Genomic DNA, 20,644 nt, shown 5'->3' with positions numbered 1-20,644 from the left:
GATGTCATGAAACATTGAAGTCATGAGATCTGTATCATGTAGGCCTACAGGGATCAGACTAGGTTAATGGATGGCAGGAACTGGGAAAGTTCCATTTCAAAACATTCAATATCTCACCTGAAGTCTGAGTTGTTTTTTAAGGATTTATTTAACAAAGAGGATGTTGCTAGGCCACTGTTGATATGAAACCATGAGTTGAGGATTCTTTTTTTTGACTGACTCTCTCATTTGGACTCGGTCTTGACTTGGACTCAAACCTCTTTGGACACGGACTCGATAAGCCCTGGTCTTGGAATTGACAAACACGATCTTGACTAAAGCTCAGCAAGAAAGTAAGACCCATGATGCCACCACAGAGGCAAATAAACCGCTTTGCTTCGCTCGGCGTAACAAAACAAATGAACCCATCCCGACTTAGCGATGGTGATATGTTTATTAGTAGTGTCTACACTTTATGCTCGTGCATGTTGCAGAATATGCAACAGCGAGCCCCGGTGTCACACTTTTATGATGGGTAACAGAATACGGTGTAACACCGGTCCGCGGAAATATTGTCTGACATAGTAAAAAAAGTAAAAAGTACAAAGTTTGGGGACCACTGACATAGACCACTAATTTGGCATTGAGATTATTTGAATTTCATAGACTTTAGACTGTAATTTAATTTCCCTGTCATCCAAATATCCTGTTTCTATGACGCATGTCATACACAAACACCAAGTTAAAACGACAAAATCGTGAATTTTAGTTTACATATTCTTCAATTTTACAGGTATTTAAATAGGGAGAAAGGACACAGTCTTTTTACACACAAAGCTTTCCCTCTATGGCACTCTCTCTGTATGTCTGGCCACACACATTCTTTCCTCGGCGGTGCAGTATATTTTGGAGTGACTGCTGTTGAAGCCTGTAGATCACAACACCTACTGCACCGCAGCCTCTAAGGGCCTGGCAGCTCTCCACAGCGGCCAGTGTCTGGGTTGGAACAGTAACCTTCTGCCAGTGTTGGGAGCCTCCTCCCAACACTGGCGGGCGCTGGTCCACTGAGGATCGGGGGGGGGGGGGGGGGGGGGGGGGGGGCGCTCTCTCGCTTACTCTGCAGTCAAGTTTCTGTCCAATTCATTCAAGAGCGATATGTAATCCTCCTCAGCCAGTGCACTTTCAGCTGTGCTCCTTCTCCACTCATCAGAGTGCCCCGGGCCCACCCGAGGCCAGGCCATACGGGCTGCTCTGCCAAAAGAGACAGAATGTTGGCACACACAAACCCCCTGGTTTAGGGTCATTTAAGTGTTTATTTTATTTTTTTTAGCTGTGAAATATACAAACATGTGTGTGTGTGTGTGTGCACAAACACAACACACTCGCCACCCGAGGCAGATAAATAAGCCAAATTTATTGGAGAGAAAATAGATTTGCTGTTTTTTCCCTAAAAGAAAGCCTAAGACACACAGAGACACAGTGCGGTGCCTCAGCAGGTGTTCGCTGTGTCATGTTACATCAGCCGAGAGGGCCCCTGACATCTGTAAGACAGGATCACCTGCATACCTTCTGAGTCAACACAGACACTGATCCGGCCTGCAGCGCACCGTCAAACAAACAGACAGCCACTCGCGCTAGGGCAGCCCTGGCATAGCCGCGGAGGAATACCACATTTATTTTGGAATTCGGGGTTTGGGTTTGAATTAATCCCACCCCCAACATTCATAGTGAGTCATTTTGGAAAGAGAAGGGGGGGGGGCATATTGGGTAAATATTTCAATGATGTTGGGTCTGTTTGAAATTGTAATGGTTCCTCTCTTTTCCCTCTCGCTTCTAACAAAACATGTGTACACACACACAAACCGCATGCAAACATCCACCTCATCTCTAAACCAACGACACATGAGAGAGTGCGGACAAACGGTTCCTTTGTTTCTGCTTAAGTGCACGCTTTGTTCTTTTTTTCCCCGTCTGCTACTGGACAGAGCGAGAAACTTGTTTATTTTTCCCATGACTGCAGGCTACTGACTCTGATCCACCCTCCCTGAAAGGGCTTGTGTGAGCCCAGTCGCACCATGCAGGCAAACAAACATATCAACTGGTCGTCATTTGCATCAGGACCAAAACAAGTGCAGGAGACAGGAGCTGTTAAGGAGACCGCCACTTCCTTTATTGTACCAAGAACCCATCTCATGTGGCTCTGGGCAGCCCGCCAGCCAAATCTAATATGGATTTATATACAAAGAAAGTGCCCAGTTTAACATAATGAATATTTAATCATGCATGGACCCTGTAAAGCAATTTTACTGAAGTAATTGAAGGCAGACTTTGTCTAGAAGCTTAAGAAGAAGAGGAAGAAAAAATAACAACAGCTAAATTGTTGACCCAAAGCAGCCCTGAAAACACATGAAGGATTAAATGTTTACACGGCTGGCATACACTCCCGTAAATGAGGTTAGGAATATGGGGTGGAATCAGCGGATACTAAGCCCCCTGATTTGCTGAGAATACACACACACACACACACACACACACACACACACACACACACAGCCATTCCTGTGGATGTTTCTTAGTTACTCCAAGAAAGACCCTGCTATGCTATCAGACTGCAATAGCAAAAAAAGATTCTTATTGTCCTAAAGCCATGTATCTATTTTATTATCGTACAGACAGACACACAACATATATATATATATATATACACATACATATGTATGACATAACATATAGAAGATAATCAATGAATGCAACAGTTTCCTCGCTTGCAGAAGACCACATCTAAAGTAGGATCCATAAAGGTCATTAAAGGGATGTAGAAGCAAGGTACAGCTCTGTTGTCTGTATGATCAAATACAAATATGGATCTCTTTATGGTTTTACAGTATATCTTGAGTAGGTTGTTATCCAGGTGCTTTATATATTTTTTGTTCGGCATTTTAAATAAATGCAAGTATAATCAGTGACAGACAGACAGAGCTGTCTGTCCTCTTTTAGAGAGTTCACAGAGACGTACTGTATTTCAGGAAGCGGCTGAACTTATTTGAAAGGTGTGGGGGGGAGAGGCGGTGTAAGCGGATTTGAGCAAAAGTGTTCACTTGTGCAAAATAAAACAGGTTATCAGGGTTTTTTTGGGTGATTCCCTGGCACCCTTAATAATAAATCTGCTTAGCGGCTGGTCTAACAGCTTCATTCTCCTCACAAATCTCTGCACTGCAATAACACGCAACAGCGAGCACAGATTAATTTAATAACTCTTTGGGGGTTGGGGACTATGGCGAGCATATGGGCTATGTGGTGAAGGAGAGGGGATTTTCACGGAAAGGATATTGCTTCAGCAACGGATTGGATGTTACGTAATAATGTCAATTATATTGCATTGGATTATGTAAGCTACCCCGAGACTTGGGACTCAAAAAAGTGATTTTTCTTTCTGAGGTGAACAGGGTGAGGAAAACTTGAGGTAGCTAAAGAGAGTTAAAGGACCTCTTGACAGGTACTTTGAGTACAATAAATTGCAAAAAACAAACATTAATGTAGTCTACCATACTATGCCCTTCTCAGACCTCCATCAATTTTCTGTAGAGTGCAATCTGGATACAATGTAAGCGATTGTATTTTGAAATGTGACAGGTTCAGGTTCATTTATTACATCTTAGCACAAATTGTCGTCATCTGCACTTCAGAAACTTGTTTTATTTGTGTTGCTTTTGGAGAATGATGTTCTGTCTTAGAATGCATGTGATTGACCTCAGTAGTTTTTGTTTGGCAAAAGATCTCCTTTATTAGGAGATCTTCAAACAGCAATAATTGAGATGAAAGCATTTGTGTTCTACAAAGACCATTCAACTGTGGATTACTACATCCTATGTTTGTGTGGATCCTTCCCATAACAACCTAACTTTGGTTACATCTCGGAAAATCTCGAACATGCCCCTAAGTCATGTAAGCATCCACAAACACACGGGCAGAACCTCAAAAACATATGGCTGTCTTGTCAGCACAAAAACATTATGTGCCACAGATGACACACGTTTTTAAACCAAGACATATTCACAGTCATTAGCAGAAAAGAAAAAATATATATAAATATATCAAAGCACACATCAAAAGCAAAACAAGTCTTGGACAAATCAGACGGCCTGGCTAAAATAAACACAGCTTGCAGATGTGATATTGTAATAAATGTGCCCCATTTAACTATGCAACATGCTTCCATCTGCTTCCTATTGGAGAGGAGAGCCAAGATGTATGCAGCTAGAGGAAAGAAAATCACGAAATAGAACAGTGACCTCGTGTGGCCACTGTTGAATAGGATGCAGATTAAAGTTTCTAGCAGAAGATCGTCGTACTTAACATGAAGCCAACCCTATGAAACATTTTGGAATTAATATCCATGAATATAAAATAATCCATTTAGGAATAGGTCACACAATGGGTTCACAATTCAATATACCTGTTTGCTCTGGTGACTGGTGCTACCTGTGTTTGGTGAATGGGTAAACTAGGCATAAGCACAACAGGAAATCAAACTCGATATGCTGGAAGAAAACAGAGGACATTTCAGCCATTTTTTACCCCTTGCCAGGTCACCAGCGCAACCTTTCTAACATATTTTTTCTTTGTTCTTTGATTTTCTCAAGGTTTCAAAACAACAATCCCATGCCACATGCTTAGTTGCATAGTAAAATCATTACCTGTGCCAATTGTTGGTTCTTCTTTTAAAAGATGGCTATGGGTGGAATTTCAGACCTCGGGTTACGATTGTGTCCGTCCTTTCTTTAGATCTTTATTGGAAGGTAGTTAATTAAACTTTATGTTATTGTGTATTATTTTCTGATTCATTGTATGTAAAACACATTATAATGAGCAAGAACACACAAAGAATGAAAGTGATAACAAGAAGCAAAGGAAGCTGTTGATGTTCTGTTTTCAGTTGCAAGTCAACAAGGAGAACCCTTAGTACAGTCATTCTGAACAGAGGCCTTTGTCCTTGAAGCAAATTATATAACATGACATTACATTCATGGGCTGACGGACACATAAGCGTATGTTTGTGTTGCCCAGCCATATCAGCAGAACTGTGAGGTCAATGTTGAATCTGGGGAGCCAACCATGTCCATGTCCAACCTGCTATACTCTGTCTTGTTATGCGTGTTTGTGTGGGTATTTCAATGGGGTGTGAGAAGCTTTTAGCTAAAATCAACACGCTAATCTGAGTCAGGTAAACAACCTGGACAGGGGCTGTCTCCTGTGTAAGACCTTGCTAAGCACACTGGCCCACAACCATTTACCATTTTAAGTGCACAGCTATTTACCTTTGTAAGTGTGGAATGGCAAGATTTGAATGGGGCTTTCCCAGAAGTCTCTTAAGCCTGCTCTCTGAACCTGTTGTATCATATCAGTGTACACACGACACATAGACCCACACAACTATTAAATTGATCCACAGAGAAGAACAGAGACACAGTCACCCGCTTGACTTAACACTTCAAAGACATTGATAAAACCTGGTTTGGGCAGAGATCTCCCACTGAACTTAACTTTGTTCGCACAGAAACAGCATTGAAAGATGTTTGTGTGCCGAAAAAGCACCCGCAATGGCGGCAGCATAATTCTGTTTGTTTAACTCATAAACAGAATCTGTTTAGGTAGCGTGTTTTCAGTGATAAGTGCCACACCACACACACAGGTGTCAATTTACCCTTGAACTGCAGGCATATTCTCTACTCACTCTCTATCAAACACAAAACAAGTCAAAAACCACCCCTCTCCTACAACTCTATTTACCCATGTACCGAGAATTGCGGAACAAAAAAGAGCCAATGCTCAATTTCTCAATCTTCATTCATACGTTATCGGCTTCCTTTGTGAAAATGCAATATGATAGTATAGGTATTAAAGCTGCATGATATGGCTCATGCTTGATGCATTGATTTTTTAACCGTTAGACCTTGAAATTAGGAAATGGAAAATGGAGGTGTTTTAGGGCACCATTAGATCACCCTCTCTGTGTGGACACATACACGGCTGTACAAACACAGCATGTTGAATCAGGAAGAGACCCAAGAGGAGAGCAGACCTTAGATGATTGTTGCTCTGGGAACAAGGCATATATTTTCTCTAAATAATGGTGTCAGTGTATTTTAGAAACAAATGGTGTGGGATCAGAGGGGGTCAAGTAAATATTGGGACACCAATTGTTTGTCATTCTGGTACCCATTTCACTTCCCTCAGTAGAAACACAAATACCAGAAAGACCATTAAGCCACTCCGTACATGGGTATACTACTGCATGCCTAGAAAGAGAGAGGAGAAATGACAGGTGTAAATCTGTTCTCAATGTTGTGCAGCAGAGCAGCTAACATCATAGCAAAACTGTATCGATAAGTTAGGGTAAGATCCCATACATTTGTATATTGCAAGAGGCTTCAATTAAAAAAAAAACATAACAATAGGTTTTACCTTGATTGTGTCTTTGAGTTTATATTATATAACATTGATGATTATATTTAAATAATTAATATTTTTGTATGTTAGACTTTCGAACACAATAGGCCCACATAAAATGTGAAGTAGGTAAAAAATATCCCTTCTTTGATATTTTTGTTTGCTAGTGAATTTGATTCTGTGATGCATAATACATAAGACACAACAAGACCATCTTTTCTAGCCAATTTACAGGACATTGGCTTCCTAAAAAAGACTCCGGAAGCAAGCCCTCGCCTATCATCACTGGGAAAAATGCATTCAAAAACTATAACAGCACAAAACCATCAAACATGCCCATGCAAGATAATAGGCCCAGTGTTTAAGCAGCAATTAGCACTGGGGGGAACTATTTAGAAAAGCCCTGCAGTGGTTTGATATTTGCCATTAATGGTGCTTAGAGGCTAGTTGGTCCAACCAGTACATCAGAACTGAAAACACAGGACCTCCATTCACCATGGTGCTCAGCGCTGGAGATAGACCACAGGATAGTTTTATTAAGGAATACAAATACATAGTATATGCATGGGTGATTTTTATTTTAAACCAGTGCCAATCAGCTACGACACTTGAGTGACTCAATCAGATAAAGTTAACATTTTTACTTGTGAGTGGAGCAAACTGAACAAACAAAAACATTTTTGGTGGACCCTATAGAAACCATAAACATTTTCTTCCTATATTTACTATAAAAGCTAACTTCCTATATTTACCATTACCGTTATGTATTAGTCCAAGCAAGCTTGAATAAATGCACTATTGGGTAATTACAACGGTTTAAAAACATGAGAATGAATAAACGCAAAAGCCCCCAATGAAGAAAAGCTTCAATAAAGCCTGTGCAGTTCATAATTGAATTGTAACTTTTCAGCACATCTAAATACAAGCCAAATAAAGTCCATTATTAAGGAGCTTTCATTTCCAAGCCGTTTCATTTCTCTGAAAACTAGTACCTATTTATTAGTTAATAGTAACTATTCAATTTTTTTTACTAGAATCATTTTAAATGCCACTAAGAATGTTAATTTAACTATCAAGTTAATTCATTACAGATGAAGAGTGAAACAGAAATAGTAACTAGAAAGATAAAATGTTACTAGTACGATTGGAATAGCTACTAGTAAAACTTAAATATTAGCATTAAAACTAATTGTTAACTACATATAAATACTAGTATCTAATGAATGTTTCGTAGTAAAACTGATGGACACTCATGGAATAGTGACTAGTGCCCTAACTAAAAAATAACTCCTAATAACTTTAGAATAGTTGCAAGTAAAACCTGAGGAATTAATCTAAAAACGGCTTGCCATTAAAACTAAAAGTAGATTAATCAGAATACGTCTAATTTGCTGTAGGTGTTTAGTTCCACCTGCTGCCCAACTGCTACACTACAAGTAGCCTTTTTTAAGTGCTTAAATATACTGTATGCACACGTCTTCATAAACTTTACATGTTTGCACTATACTTATTGCCTTTAATATTACCCTATATAATAAAGTTTCATTTAGTCTAACTTGATATATTAATTTATATTCATGTAAACAGACCAGTATCTTAGTTTTTACCTTTGACATATTTCGACTACTTCCTGTCTTCTTCAGAAGCGTCAGCTGTTGCTGCGTCGCGCGTTGTGTCAGCTGATGTTATGGAGGATATAAAAGCTTAGAATTATTTTTAAAGTGGGATGCTAGATGGATAAATACATGGACTGTCTACTTAATGAAAAATATGCATTAAGATGGATATGAATTTGAATTTTAAAGAATTTTAATAACGGCTTGACCAACTGGAGTTGATAGAGCGTGTCCCCATAATATATCTTTTAAGGCCAAATAACGTTTTACACGGACTAGATAAAGTCCACTAGACAGCACAAACCACACCATATGCCCAGTAATACCCTAAATTTAGCACTGTTTGCAGTGAGGGGTCCCATTTTAATGGATCATTGGTATTTTGTAAAATCCGGATTACACAAACTATTGTTTTGAAATCTTTTTGCTATCAACAAGATTAGCCCGAGTAACTCCATCATTACCAACAGCCGGGACTTTCAATTAACAATTGTATCACATGCAATAATAAAAAATAAAAAAACATGACTGACAACAGATCGTTTGAATGAATTTACTTTCACCAAAAAAAACAATAACTTGTTCATCCTCAGATTCAGCTAGTGTTCCTTCACTTGTCTTATTTACACATTCTACAAGAGGCTAATTTATCATATCTGTAAATGTACAGTGTGACAGTGTGATATTAAATTAATTCATGGTACATTCTTTAACAATCATTCTTCCTGATCATACCATCCATGATTTCAGAATTAAAATGTCATTCATGCACATGTTCCACTTAGAACACTGAAGAATAACAAGTTAATCGCAACCAACCACAAAATGGCAGTTTATTACTTTACATTAAAAAGTTTTGCTTCTAATTCAATTGAATGCAAAAACTGGTGTGCATGTGAAATAGTAAATATAGCATATTCCAATCTTTGAGTGAGAAAAAAAAAATCCTTGAAATATTTTGAACTATGCAAAAAACATTTGCATAGTTTCATGTTTCAACTTTACTCCAATTGGTTAATGCAAACACCATCAAGCATTTACTTTTCACAACAACTGCCCTAAGGCTTTCTCCGTCTGTAAGAAAAGAATAAAAGTGTCAGACTCTTTGTAAGCAACAACAATGTTTACAATCTGTATTTGCTGACTGAAGTTAAACACAATTTTGCTTACTTTTGGTAGACATGACTTGAACTAGCCACTGGCACCTATGGAGAAAATATATATTTGTATGTATTTTACTAAAAGCAATGTTTCATTGGAACTTTATTAGCCGGATGCTAATGTTATTGTGTACTGTTGAGCAGTGAACCATGAAGAATAATATATACTGTACAATATATAATAAATTGATGTGGTTTTAGCAACTTACCCTGTTCTCCTGGTCATCAGTGCCACCAGAGCCAGACCTCCTCTTACGACTACTAAAAAATAAAAAACATGACCATAACGATCATTGACAACGTGTAATGTTAACAATTATTAATGCTCATTTCTAAGGTAGCTTTCCCCAAGAGCACCAGTGTTAGGAGGACACATACCTTGAGGCAGTTGGGCACTCCTGTTTCAGTGTCTCGATGTCGGTGAATTGCACCGCTTGACCCCCTCCTCTTGTCTTAAACACATCGCCCTAGAGAGTTCACACAAAGAAACCATGCACCCGTGAGTTATTGGTGACCATATGTCCTGGAGTCAAAGGCCCCATCTTGGACTGCACCCTTGCGCCGGAGAGAAATGTCATTTATTTTGGCACATTACAAATCAATCACGATCAAATTAAGTGCATTCAGGAATCAGTGCAGAGATCAGAAGTGAAGGAAAACCGTGCCTTGTTACCTTAATCAGCTTGGTGTGAATCTCCCCATCAGAGGCAAGCTCCTGATGGGTGAGCACGTATTTGTGGCATTTAGCCAGGGCTTTCTCACTGGGGGCCGACACCTTGATTGCATTGGGTATGATTGGCTGCATCACAGTGTCTAGCTCCAAATTAGTCGACGGTGTGTGGTCTACCCATTTCTCCCCACCCGTGGAATGTGAACGTCTGTGCCGCTGATGAACTGGGGGGGCAGTCTGGTGGGGCCAGTTCCAGTGGTGGAAAGGAGGAGACAAACCGAGACGTTATCAATAAGTTCTAGAAGATGAGACCTCAAAATAAGATGGCGGCGGCTGGTCTGTGATTGTGATGGTAAGTGACTACTTGCGACGATGGTGATGATTAGTGGAGGTTAATTCAAGGCATAGTTTGAAATGAAAGATAAAGTTGAAAGTTTGAAAGATACTGGAAGACTACAGGGATATGTTGACATGGATTGGAAGACCCAATTAACATTTTTGTATTGATAGAATTCCCTCTAATTAGTTTATTTTTTTCTAATGAATTTACTTTAGCAAAACTGCCATAATAGGTAAGGGTTGGATTCTAACCATGGCGCAGAGAAGAAAGTACATTTTGAAGCCAGTTATCCAGCAGCAACAAAAACAAATTTATATACCCTGGAGATTTCATTGTAGTTTCACAAATTATTGTATTACTGTATTTATGTTCTATATGTATTAATTTAGTCTTCCAGTAGCACATAACATAGCTACCAGAAACACCCACTGCATTGGAAACAGTAAAAAGTAGTAAGTGTCTCAGGGGAGTGTGCCTAAGCACTATTATCAGATGAAGTGAATGAAGCATTCAAGAGATGGGATTACCAATGAAGATGAAATTCCAAGTACAATGAGTGGTAAACAGCGACGAAATAAACAAACCAAATCAGCCAATGACCTCCCGAATTATTTGTTATTTTCAGGCAATGTCATCTAATGGTACCAGATCATATTTGATATCAGGATAATTCCTGATGCCCAGAAAAATAAGCTTTTTCTTTTTTGAGTGCCAGCTATCCTATGATGAACTCAGCAACAATAGGCAGATTGCATCTCAAGGAACTAATGTATTATTTTTTATAGAATTACCCATTGTATTTTAAAATAAATATTAAGTTACACAGCGATATTGGGTTCAGATAAATAATTGTTGGTTCGATAATTGTAGTGGAATGGATGATTCTACTGGATGAAGTTAAACTTGTCAAATCAACTGCTCATTGGACACCATCATGACCAATAAGCGGAAGCTGCAAGTATATACACAGCACAAGCGTAGCAAAATAAGGACCATAAGCAGGTGCACACAAAGAGGCAAGTATCAGGGTTTTAAAAGCAATGGATACATCTCCATCTATAAGAGATACATCCTCTATAGATTGAGATGCATACAATGACTAGTTATCTGGACTAAAACTACGGATGCAGCACAATGCAGTTTTCTACTCAAACAACTACGGATGAAATAACAACAATAATCTACAACGGCAGGACAAACTACACAGATGAGCGTCTATCAGCTAAAAGGACATCTAGGAGGAGATGCCAACACACACACTAACCCTTATGCCTGACTCTAGGTCTAGCCCACAGGCCGGGGCCGTGGTAGGGGTCTCAGCGTCGGCGGCCCAGTGCCGGCCTCTCCTGCGACCCACACTGCTGCTTCCACCAAAATAGGGACCGGGGTTCTTGCGGCTCCCGTACTGGGGGGTCTCAGGCTGCCTATCCTGCCTGGAGTCTAGGGGGAATCTGTGCTCCCAGTCAGAGATGCAGGAGGCTACTGAGAGACTAGAGCAGGATGTGGAGGAGGAAGGGCCGTGATAAAGATCTTGAGCTGCCCTAACATTGCCTGGGGTTTGGTGGGGGGGAGCTTGACTGAAGTCCTAGAGAAAGGTTCAAAGGAATGGAGCTGTGTGGTTAAGCAATAGGGGTCGGTGACAAAGTTGACAAATGCTCAACAGCCATCTGAAGCACAAAAGGGAGTGCCATTACAGCAAGTGCATGCAACAGAAATAATTTAATCATCACCCAAAATCAGAACCACACATCAACAAAGGATATATTTGCTTAGTTTACACATTTATTACACCATGCAAAACGCACAATTTAAATCAGGGGAGGTGGGGGGGGGGGGGGGGGGGGGGGTAACACTTACAGGCATCGGCGATGGTGAGGCAGATCTCTGAGTCACTGGGCGGTCCCTCTCCCTGGATGGCCTTTGAGGTTTGTCTGGACGCTCTGTGGGACCACCGCCTGCAGAGCCGTTGCTGCTCTCCGTCACAATGGCCTTGAGCTGCTTCAGCTTCTCGTCCTTCACCCACAACTGGTTCTGCATCTCCAGCTGTTTAGCGTTCACTCGCCGCTCCTTCAGGGCCAAACGCACGCCAGCAGGTACAAGATGACATTAATATTGAAATACTGCTTATTTTATATGCTCTAACTCCTACTATTGGTAATTCCAACCACACAAGCATCATCTGACTAGAGTAGGTTGACGCCTTGGTAAAAAATAAATACCAAAAAAAAAGCAAGCAAGTTGTAACTATAGTGCAAATATGAACCTCCCTTCAGGTTCAATACAGCCATAAGACCTACCAAAGGACTTGTTATGTTCAGGCATTATATTTCTTGGAGCACATTTGATGTTTGAAATTTTACTGCATACTTAACTTTTTTTTTTTTTGACAAAATGTATTTCCTAAGAGCATGTATTTCCTAACTTACACACTCCTTCTCCCACTTGTGTTTTGTGTCAGCGACCATGCCATGCATGCGCTGCTCCATGCGCTTCTTCTCGGACAGTTCCCGATGTAGCCTCTGCTCCCGCGTCTCCAGCTCCTGCTGGAGGGACCGCTTGTCCTCCTCATAGATGTTGGTGGTCTTCTGCAGGATGTCAATCTGGACAGATACCAACAAACCCATTGAGATGGGAAAAAAATAAGGCTCTTAGAAAGGTTTAGGTTAGAAGCAGGCACAAGAAATTGCACTTCCTTTTGGAAATGTTATGCCATCTGCAATGTCTTTGGTTCAGTAATAATCAAACTTTACAATTTCCTTTGAAAACTCTAATCTTCATAACGAAAAAAAAGCTTTTGTGCCGTAAACGTCCCATGGCGCAGTTGGAAAGGGCTAAAGCCCTAGCTGACGGTCTGAATCTGAGTTTATGCATATTTTAATAATGTTACAGCCAACTGAAAAGTACTTTCTCTTTCCGTGTCTAATTTGATAAGAAATGCAGTAGCAGACCTTGTACTCAAGCATTTTGGATTTGTTTTCCAGACGTTCCAGCTCAGTCTTCTGACTGGATATGACTTTGTCCTTCTCGCTCAGTTTGCCTCGCTGATCATGGATGAAGTTCTCTTTGGCAGAAAAATTGCTATCGAAGTCCTGCAGCATGGACTTCAGTGTGATTGCTGTAGATGGAGAACGCATCATGCAAGTAACCATTATGACAACCTGCTGGCAAAGTGCACTCTCACCCTGTCTCCCCTCATGTGTGAAATATAAATAATTCATATTTGAAGAGTAATTGTAGGGGCAATGCATGTAGAGTAGGGACGTGTACACATTTCAATAGCTCTTTTTTGTGCCCACCTGTTTTGTTGAACTGCTTGGTCATCATCTGGCGGATGCGATGCCTCCTCTCCAGGACCTCAACGAGGCGAGGCAGGGTCTGGTCATCGGTTGCGTCGAGCAATTCACATGCCGGGAGGGCTGGGAGACCGTCGATGAGCTGGTTCATCAGGGCTGGGTCGTCTACAGGGCCAGAAAAGTCATTAACAAGCAATGCAACAGCTGCCAGGCTCATTCATTTCTTAGTATAATTTGGAAGGATGCCCAAATATAACTATGTTTGGCCAATAGAAACTTTGAAAGGAAAACAACAAACCCCCGTTTGACCAAGTCCCAAACCACTATCCCCAACTATATTCAGGCTTCTATAAAGGCTTCGCTATCCCCACTACAATCTGATTTGGCTTGGAGCAGGGCATTTGGCTGTTAAGTCCATATTAACATCTCATCTTACATTTAACTTTGTAATAATGAAATCCCTTTTAAAAAGGAAAAACAATCCCTAAGAAAAAATGCACAATTAAAAGTTGTGCACTTAGTTTCATTACCAGCATTTGATGGGCCTCCTCGCTCTTCGAGACGGCGTGACAGCTCTTCCTTGAAGGCCTGGTTCCTGTGTCTGCGACCGGCTGGAAGAGCATATATTGCCCGGTCAACAGGCCGGGCTACCTCCACTTCCTGAGTCATCTCCGCAAAGCGCATCACCAACTACAATAGACATGGAGTCAGCTTGTAGTCCTGAATGTAGTTTAGCATTTTTCACGCGTGTGTAAAGCCATCCAATTGTGGCAAAGTGCCTACCATAGTTTCATCATAATCATCGGCTTTGGGGTTGACACAGACAATCATCCTGACTTTCCCCTCTCCGTCAAAGTAGTTTTTGAACAGATGTGTTACTTTGGAGTCTCTGTATGGCACCATCTGCATTGAAACAGCAAGGTAGAATTAAAACTACAGAGCCAATTCACAGATAAAAACAACAATTTTAATATACAGCAGCTTACCTTATTTGTTCCACACATTTGATTCTCTCTTAGTACTTCTATGCATGTGCGCAGTGTCATCAAGGATTGGTTTATGTTGCCTGTCAAAGAGACATCAGCCAGCATGAGCACTCCATCCCCTCACCCAGAGGAGACATAGTAAACCAACGTTGAACTGACCTGCTTCTCGTAGACGGTTACCCTCAGCTCTGGTTCGGCTAGTGCGTTCACTGCCAGCCAAGTCCACCAGACACAGCTGGCTCACGTTCACCTGGTTCTTATCCTAGAATTGACCATCGAACCAATTGGCCATCATCATCTGAACAAGCCTGACTAACTGTGTATGCTAACAATTTTTTCACCATGCATTTAAAAACATACCAAGTTGAGTTAGAAGAGAACAGGATTTTTAAAAGAGCACGTTACTTGTAAAATGTGGTCTCCATCTGCATCAAGAGGAGCCTGAACCAGCTTCACGATAAACACACTGTGAGAGCGACTGGATTCGCGGTTCAGTTGTGTATTTGCGATTCTTCGTTTCTTTTGACCTGCAAAGCAGATAACAAAAAAGAACACATACATGTTATTTACAGTGGCCTTACACCTGAAGCTTCATTATCATCAACAGTTAATTACATTTGGAAAAATTGTAATGGTAAAACACTTTACCCTTCCAAAAGACTTCAAAGGCCTCTTCAGTGGACTTCACCTCCACCTCTATACAGCCAGCAACGTACATGTTATGATTCTGATCTTCACGCAAAATCTTGGACTGGGGAGTTCTGAATGAGGTTGATACAGAGAATAAGCACTTGAATAAAAGATGGCCACCAATGCAATGTATCAGCTTTTAGCACAACTTTACATTTACGGTTATTAGAGATGCTCTGATTTCATTTTTGGGCCCGAGCACCAACATCATGATCACAGAATGGCAGGGAAATGTGAATCTTCCATTTCTTTTGACACTCAACGACAATCAATGTGAAGCTGCCCCATTGCCATCTTAACAGTGACACTGTGAAATCCTGGCAATGTAGAACAATGTTGTAGAGGGGAGAAATCATGCTGCCACTGGCAAGTTCCACTTTTATGTGCGCACTCCACATACAGGGGAAAAAAAGGTTGCGCGAGGCTTCTCTGATCAGCACTTTTGGGATTCTCCGATCAAGCTATTTTTGGCCAATATCTGCCGATCATGATCGGCGTCCGAACAATCGAAGCATCTCTAGTTATTATACAACACCATATGTTTTAATGTTAGCAGACATCCATCGGATGATAAACTGTAGATAACAAGACCATCATAACAAGGGGTAAGAAAAAGCCTGCAGTGCTTAAAGTATACATAGCATTTGCACACAGAAAAGGAAGTTGGACAGGTAACGTTCTACATGTCTCCACAGTAAGAAGCAGAAGAAATAGATAAGCAGGATGAATATTCAGCCTTGAATCCAAGATGCTACGCTACTCCATTAGGCAGGAAGGTAGGTTAAGAGGAAACACAGACTTTAAGGTTAACTAACAAACATCTGAAAAAGGACATGTAAGCTACAGCCAGCTTTGAGCCAAAGGAGAATTAAGGTGGACGTTATGGAGAACATTCTGGCCACATACACAAACTCAGTGTTCCGTACAGGTGTGCCTCCACCAAGCCACCTAATAAACAAGGATTAAAAACAAAAGACAACACATCCAAGGCTATTACCATCACCAACACATTGTATGCACAGTCTGGAGCAAACCGACTGATGTCATACCCACCAAGCTTAACGAATGAGGGAGCAAAATAGTTTTGGTGTCCTCATTGGTATGGCAATTGTTTACTGAAGACTGAAGTCGATATTCCAATGTGAAAGCCGGTTTGAACAGATAAATTGAGCAGGGCTTTTCTAGGGCTGAGCCCGAATATTTGTTTGATAGGCCGAAATCTATTCAAAACTGTGCACAAAGTTCAAACCCCCCATTTGCTTTGTGATAATTGGAAATAGGCATACTCTCATACCTAGAAACGGTGTGTTCGCAAACTATAGGCTGCATTGAAGCTATGCCACCAAGTCAAACTCTGACTGACGAGTGGATCTGAAAGCCACTGACGTGATATTTTTTGCGTTTTTAAAATAACATGTTTTACCAATTGAACAACCGTAGAAATTAAAAGGAAAAAACAAGCAGTTGTTCAGAACTAGATTCTGCAGCATTTGGCTCCAGCGGCAACGATAAACAGGCAGTAAAAGATACGCACTATTGATGAACTTCATAGACATTATCGAATATTTGTTTGGAAACCTAAACTATTCAAAGCTTGAAATTATGTATTCGGGCTAACCCTAGACTTTTCTTACTTTGGTCTGATGGGATCGAATGGAGCATCCTCTAGGAGATCATAGATGTAGTTGTTGTAGATCTCAATGTAGGACACAAAAACACTGTAGGAGCTGTCCTCATCCACGTTGTCATATTTACACGCCTGCTCTGGACTGATCATGTCTGCAAACTCCGGGTCAGCCTTTTGTCTGCTTACCAAAAATAAAGAGTGGCATGGAAAGAACAATTAAAAGATGAAGACAGTTTGCCAAATACAACAAATATAGAAATGATGATGCTGTTAGAGGCATTAATAAAGAACTTGGCATGACAGGTATTGCTACTACCTTGACAAGGGTGTTTTTGGGACAGACTGCATGTTCTCCCTCTTCTGTCTCTCCAGTAGGGCATCCACTTGGCTTTGGATCTCCAATCCATTTTTATCATCCGGTTTAAACACCTGAAACAGGTACAAAATAAATCTGTTTGTTTTTTCCTTTTTCATACCAATGGGGAATAACCCAAATACAGCGGTTATTAGGCTGAGATAAGGTCATGAAATGTATTGCCATCACAGGTTATCGCAGCACAATTCTCACTTCCTATTAGGGCTGTGATTTTGAGAAAAATCTAGCTCGAATGGATATCGAATATCAAGCAATGTAAATCGAATATATTCGAATATCTACGAGCTCCCCCCTCCCCCTTTAAAAAAGAAAAAAAGAAAACACAAACAGAGATTCAATCACAAATGTATTACGTGGCATGGGGAGAAATAAACAGGACTCAAGCCATATCCCGTTAAAAAAAAAATCTTTGTTTGAAACAGGTTATCAAATTAATCAATATCAAGTGCCAATATGCATATCACAAAATTAGGCTATACAATGAAAAATAAACGGAATCGGAACTGCACAACGCAAAAAATGACATGACAACTTTAAGAGGGGAGAGCAGCAGGAATAAATAGCCCATCTGCAAGAAATTCCTTCCTTAATGTTGTTTGCTAGAAACACCAACACAATCAACTTGATCTGGCTCAAGTACGGCTCTCTTTTTATATGCAACGTTAACTACGGTGGAGAACACACGTTCGGAGCGCACAGACGTGCCAGACACACACACAGGTGTTTTTGCGTCGACCCATGTCTCTCCACCAATGCAGCGTGATGCCGTCTGCCGGGAGGACTTGCGGTTGAAATTTCGTTATCTCTGTTCGTTATCCATTTTCGAAACAGGAATACTATCATTCGCTTGAGTAGAGCGCCCGCGAATGGACGAGATGGCAAACAAAATAAAAACCAAACGGTCTCATCATAGACGCTCTACAACATGGCACTTTGAAAAACAAATTGTTTATTATATATATATATATATATATATATATATATATATATATATATATATATATATATATATATATATATATATATATATATATATATATATATTAGAATACAGATATTTCACGTCATGTTCGAATACATATTAGATTATCGAATAAAAAGTGACAGCCCTACTTCCTATGAGTTCTGCATGTCAGTTAACAGTCCCCGGCGCAAGGAGAATAAGAACATGACAAGAAGAACCAAGAGATATTCTCAATCAGATGCCCCTTGTTCTCGCCACTTAAATCCATGTCACTGAAATTTACTTATCGCTCCCTCGCCAATAATGCACATGTTAAGCACCCAATTCAAGGAGGGACAAGGTTGATGCCTTACATATCTCTTGGCCTGGTAGGGGCTGATGCTGTTGAAGAGCATGTCCAGGGAGCGGGGCAGAAGCCCTCCTTGTCCTGGTGAGCCCGTCATGGTGAAGGTCTTACCGCTTCCAGTGACGCCATATGTAAACAGCAGACCTATGGGCCCACGCCCACCATACAAACACACATCATGGTCCTCCATAGAAATTAGACGTGTTATATGCAGGATTTTTAAGTACAGTTGCTTTTGCTTACCATTCTTACACTGAATGAGGTCCTCAATCAGTGGCTTGGCCACATCCTCAAACAGCTCCTTTTGGGTTGTTTGAATTCCAAAAACTTTTTTGAACGAGTACTGAGTCTATAAAATAAAATAAAATACGTTTTTTTGTACCCTGTAAATGTGAGCGTATAGGGTACACCAAACACAATTTCTTTATGTCTATTTTTGGGCTGCAACTATTCATAAAGCTAATTATGTTTTGTGCCTTTTCAGTTATCACATAACAACCATGAAGGCAAAGATTCTGTGACACTTACTTCTTTGAAGTCCCCCTTTCGGTTTGCTTTAAGGCCGTCAGGGGGATGCAGCTGAATGGTGGTGTTACTGATCATTTCAACACAACATTCTCCATCATCTGCTCCAAGTGGACGTATCCGGCAGTACACCTAACACACAACAGCAGAGGAGTAAACGAGTAACCTACAAACAAACAGCAACCTAAGTGACATCGTGTTTGAATAACCTTACGTATTACACACAAAAGTGTATAGAAATAACAATTAAATGGTTGAATACTTACCCCAACTGGATCTTTGTCTGTGTTTGACGTCTTCTTATGGCAGGGACGCCGGGGAGTCTTTGCCTTTCTGTGGTCAACGAGAACGAGTGAACAAGGTGATTCCTCTAAAGACAGACAGCGGTCGATTGAACAACACATTCACACTATTACATCGGATTGGTTGAATGTGGACCGACACAAAGCCACTTTGTTTGAACGTCTAGTGGGCACACAACTTCACCGACAACTAACAATGACATTATATTGCTATGGCCTTTACATTGTACTAAATGCTTGAATCCCAATTGCATATATATATATATATATATATATATATATAGAATATAGATTTGTCTGAACTTTCCTGGCAATTGCCGACTAAACGGATTGACAGTTGGGTCGCTTTAGCTAACCGGCTACGTATGTAGCATAAATAACTAGCTAGTTAACAATATTTGTGTACATTATTTAGCTCGAAATGTTGCACTAGAAACCTGTATGTATATTTGACCAATCATTTATCGTTTACGGTTGGTTGGTATTAGGAAAAACCCTGTTTCTTACCCTTGTCGCTGCATTGTTGTTTCTTTCCAAAATACAGGGCTTACCGAGCGCCTCTTCTAGATTTGAAAATTCCCCCTCGTAAAACACCGGCTGGCGTCTCCACCAATTAGAGAAGGCGAGTTGGCGAATCAGCTATGTAAGTCCCGCCCAACTATTTAGTCTCTCCATAAGTTGAGAGAGGACCCTGGATCATGGCGTTATCCCGGTTTATCCCAACGCATTTTCCAGTTAGCAAGAAGAACAAGAATATTATTAGAACAAACACTAAAAGAACGACAAGGAATGTTGAGTTTGGACGAAAAACTGTGATATTTTTTTTAAAGTGTGATAAAACAACATCCGACATGGTGCTGACAGGGAAGTACCTCCATCGGAAGTCCCTCCCTCTGGCCGAAGCTCTCGCCGCTAAACCCATAGAGTGGTGAAGTGACGCCTCTTCCGGTAGAGCCCATGGGACCTATGAAATTGAAAAATATGAATGGGTTTCAATGGAGAGAAAGTAATTATTTTCTGGTCCTAGCCTTTATATGCCCTGGATTACACATATGTTTTTTGTTGAATTAAATGATAATTTTTCATGCAAAGTAAACTAAAAAATGTCGCGAGGAAGTTTGATAATGTTAGGTTTTGTGTGAGGCTGCTTTGTGAACTCAGCTCTTCGCTGTTCTCGACGCGAATGATATCCACCCGCACTCGGAACTTCAGTACAGACATGGCCATCTCTCTGCTCCACTTTACCGCTTTTTTCCAAGGGGAGGATAAAAGCATCGAAAGAGGTGAAAAACATTATATGGCATGTGGAGAGTTTCAGTT

General features: G+C 40.6%; 1 protein-coding gene across 2 annotated transcripts; it reads right to left on the bottom strand.

Moving 5' to 3' along the window:
• Positions 1-8,638: 8,638 nt before the first annotated feature.
• On the bottom strand, positions 8,639-19,904 carry LOC307076206 (kinesin-like protein KIF23). 2 transcript variants are annotated; one of them, XM_079737102.1, is made up of 22 exons: positions 19,832-19,904; positions 19,289-19,355; positions 19,026-19,154; positions 18,741-18,846; positions 18,505-18,641; positions 17,128-17,240; positions 16,819-16,989; positions 15,143-15,255; positions 14,900-15,021; positions 14,654-14,756; positions 14,495-14,574; positions 14,292-14,411; positions 14,039-14,198; positions 13,512-13,673; positions 13,164-13,330; positions 12,642-12,815; positions 12,073-12,282; positions 9,879-10,112; positions 9,584-9,672; positions 9,415-9,466; positions 9,216-9,250; positions 8,639-9,119 (listed from the first exon to the last, which is right to left on the bottom strand). In XM_079737102.1, the coding sequence occupies exons 1-22, from the start codon at positions 19,843-19,845 to the stop codon at positions 9,104-9,106; spliced, it is 2,574 nt and encodes an 857-aa protein (XP_079593228.1). In that variant the 5' UTR covers positions 19,846-19,904; the 3' UTR covers positions 8,639-9,103. The 2 variants fall into 2 exon arrangements, with proteins under 2 accessions (XP_079593228.1, XP_079593229.1); XM_079737103.1 differs by lacking the exon at positions 9,879-10,112.
• Positions 19,905-20,644: the final 740 nt, after the last annotated feature.

Source organism: Pollachius pollachius (assembly GCF_949987615.1).
Source record: "Pollachius pollachius genome assembly, chromosome: 5".
Classification (NCBI taxonomy): Eukaryota; Metazoa; Chordata; class Actinopteri; order Gadiformes; family Gadidae; genus Pollachius; species Pollachius pollachius.
Note: the sequence above shows the minus strand (reverse complement) of the source record. Positions and strands in the feature narration are given on the sequence as shown.

Bases quoted from the DNA above. Each gene is read 5' to 3' on its own strand.
- LOC307076206 (XM_079737102.1), bottom strand. The intron at 14,199-14,291 runs GTAGGCACTTTG...TGTCTATTGTAG, and splicing joins ATGATTATGATGAAACTATG to TTGGTGATGCGCTTTGCGGA. The intron at 12,816-13,163 runs GTCTGCTACTGC...GTATCTGTCCAG, and splicing joins CCAAAATGCTTGAGTACAAG to ATTGACATCCTGCAGAAGAC.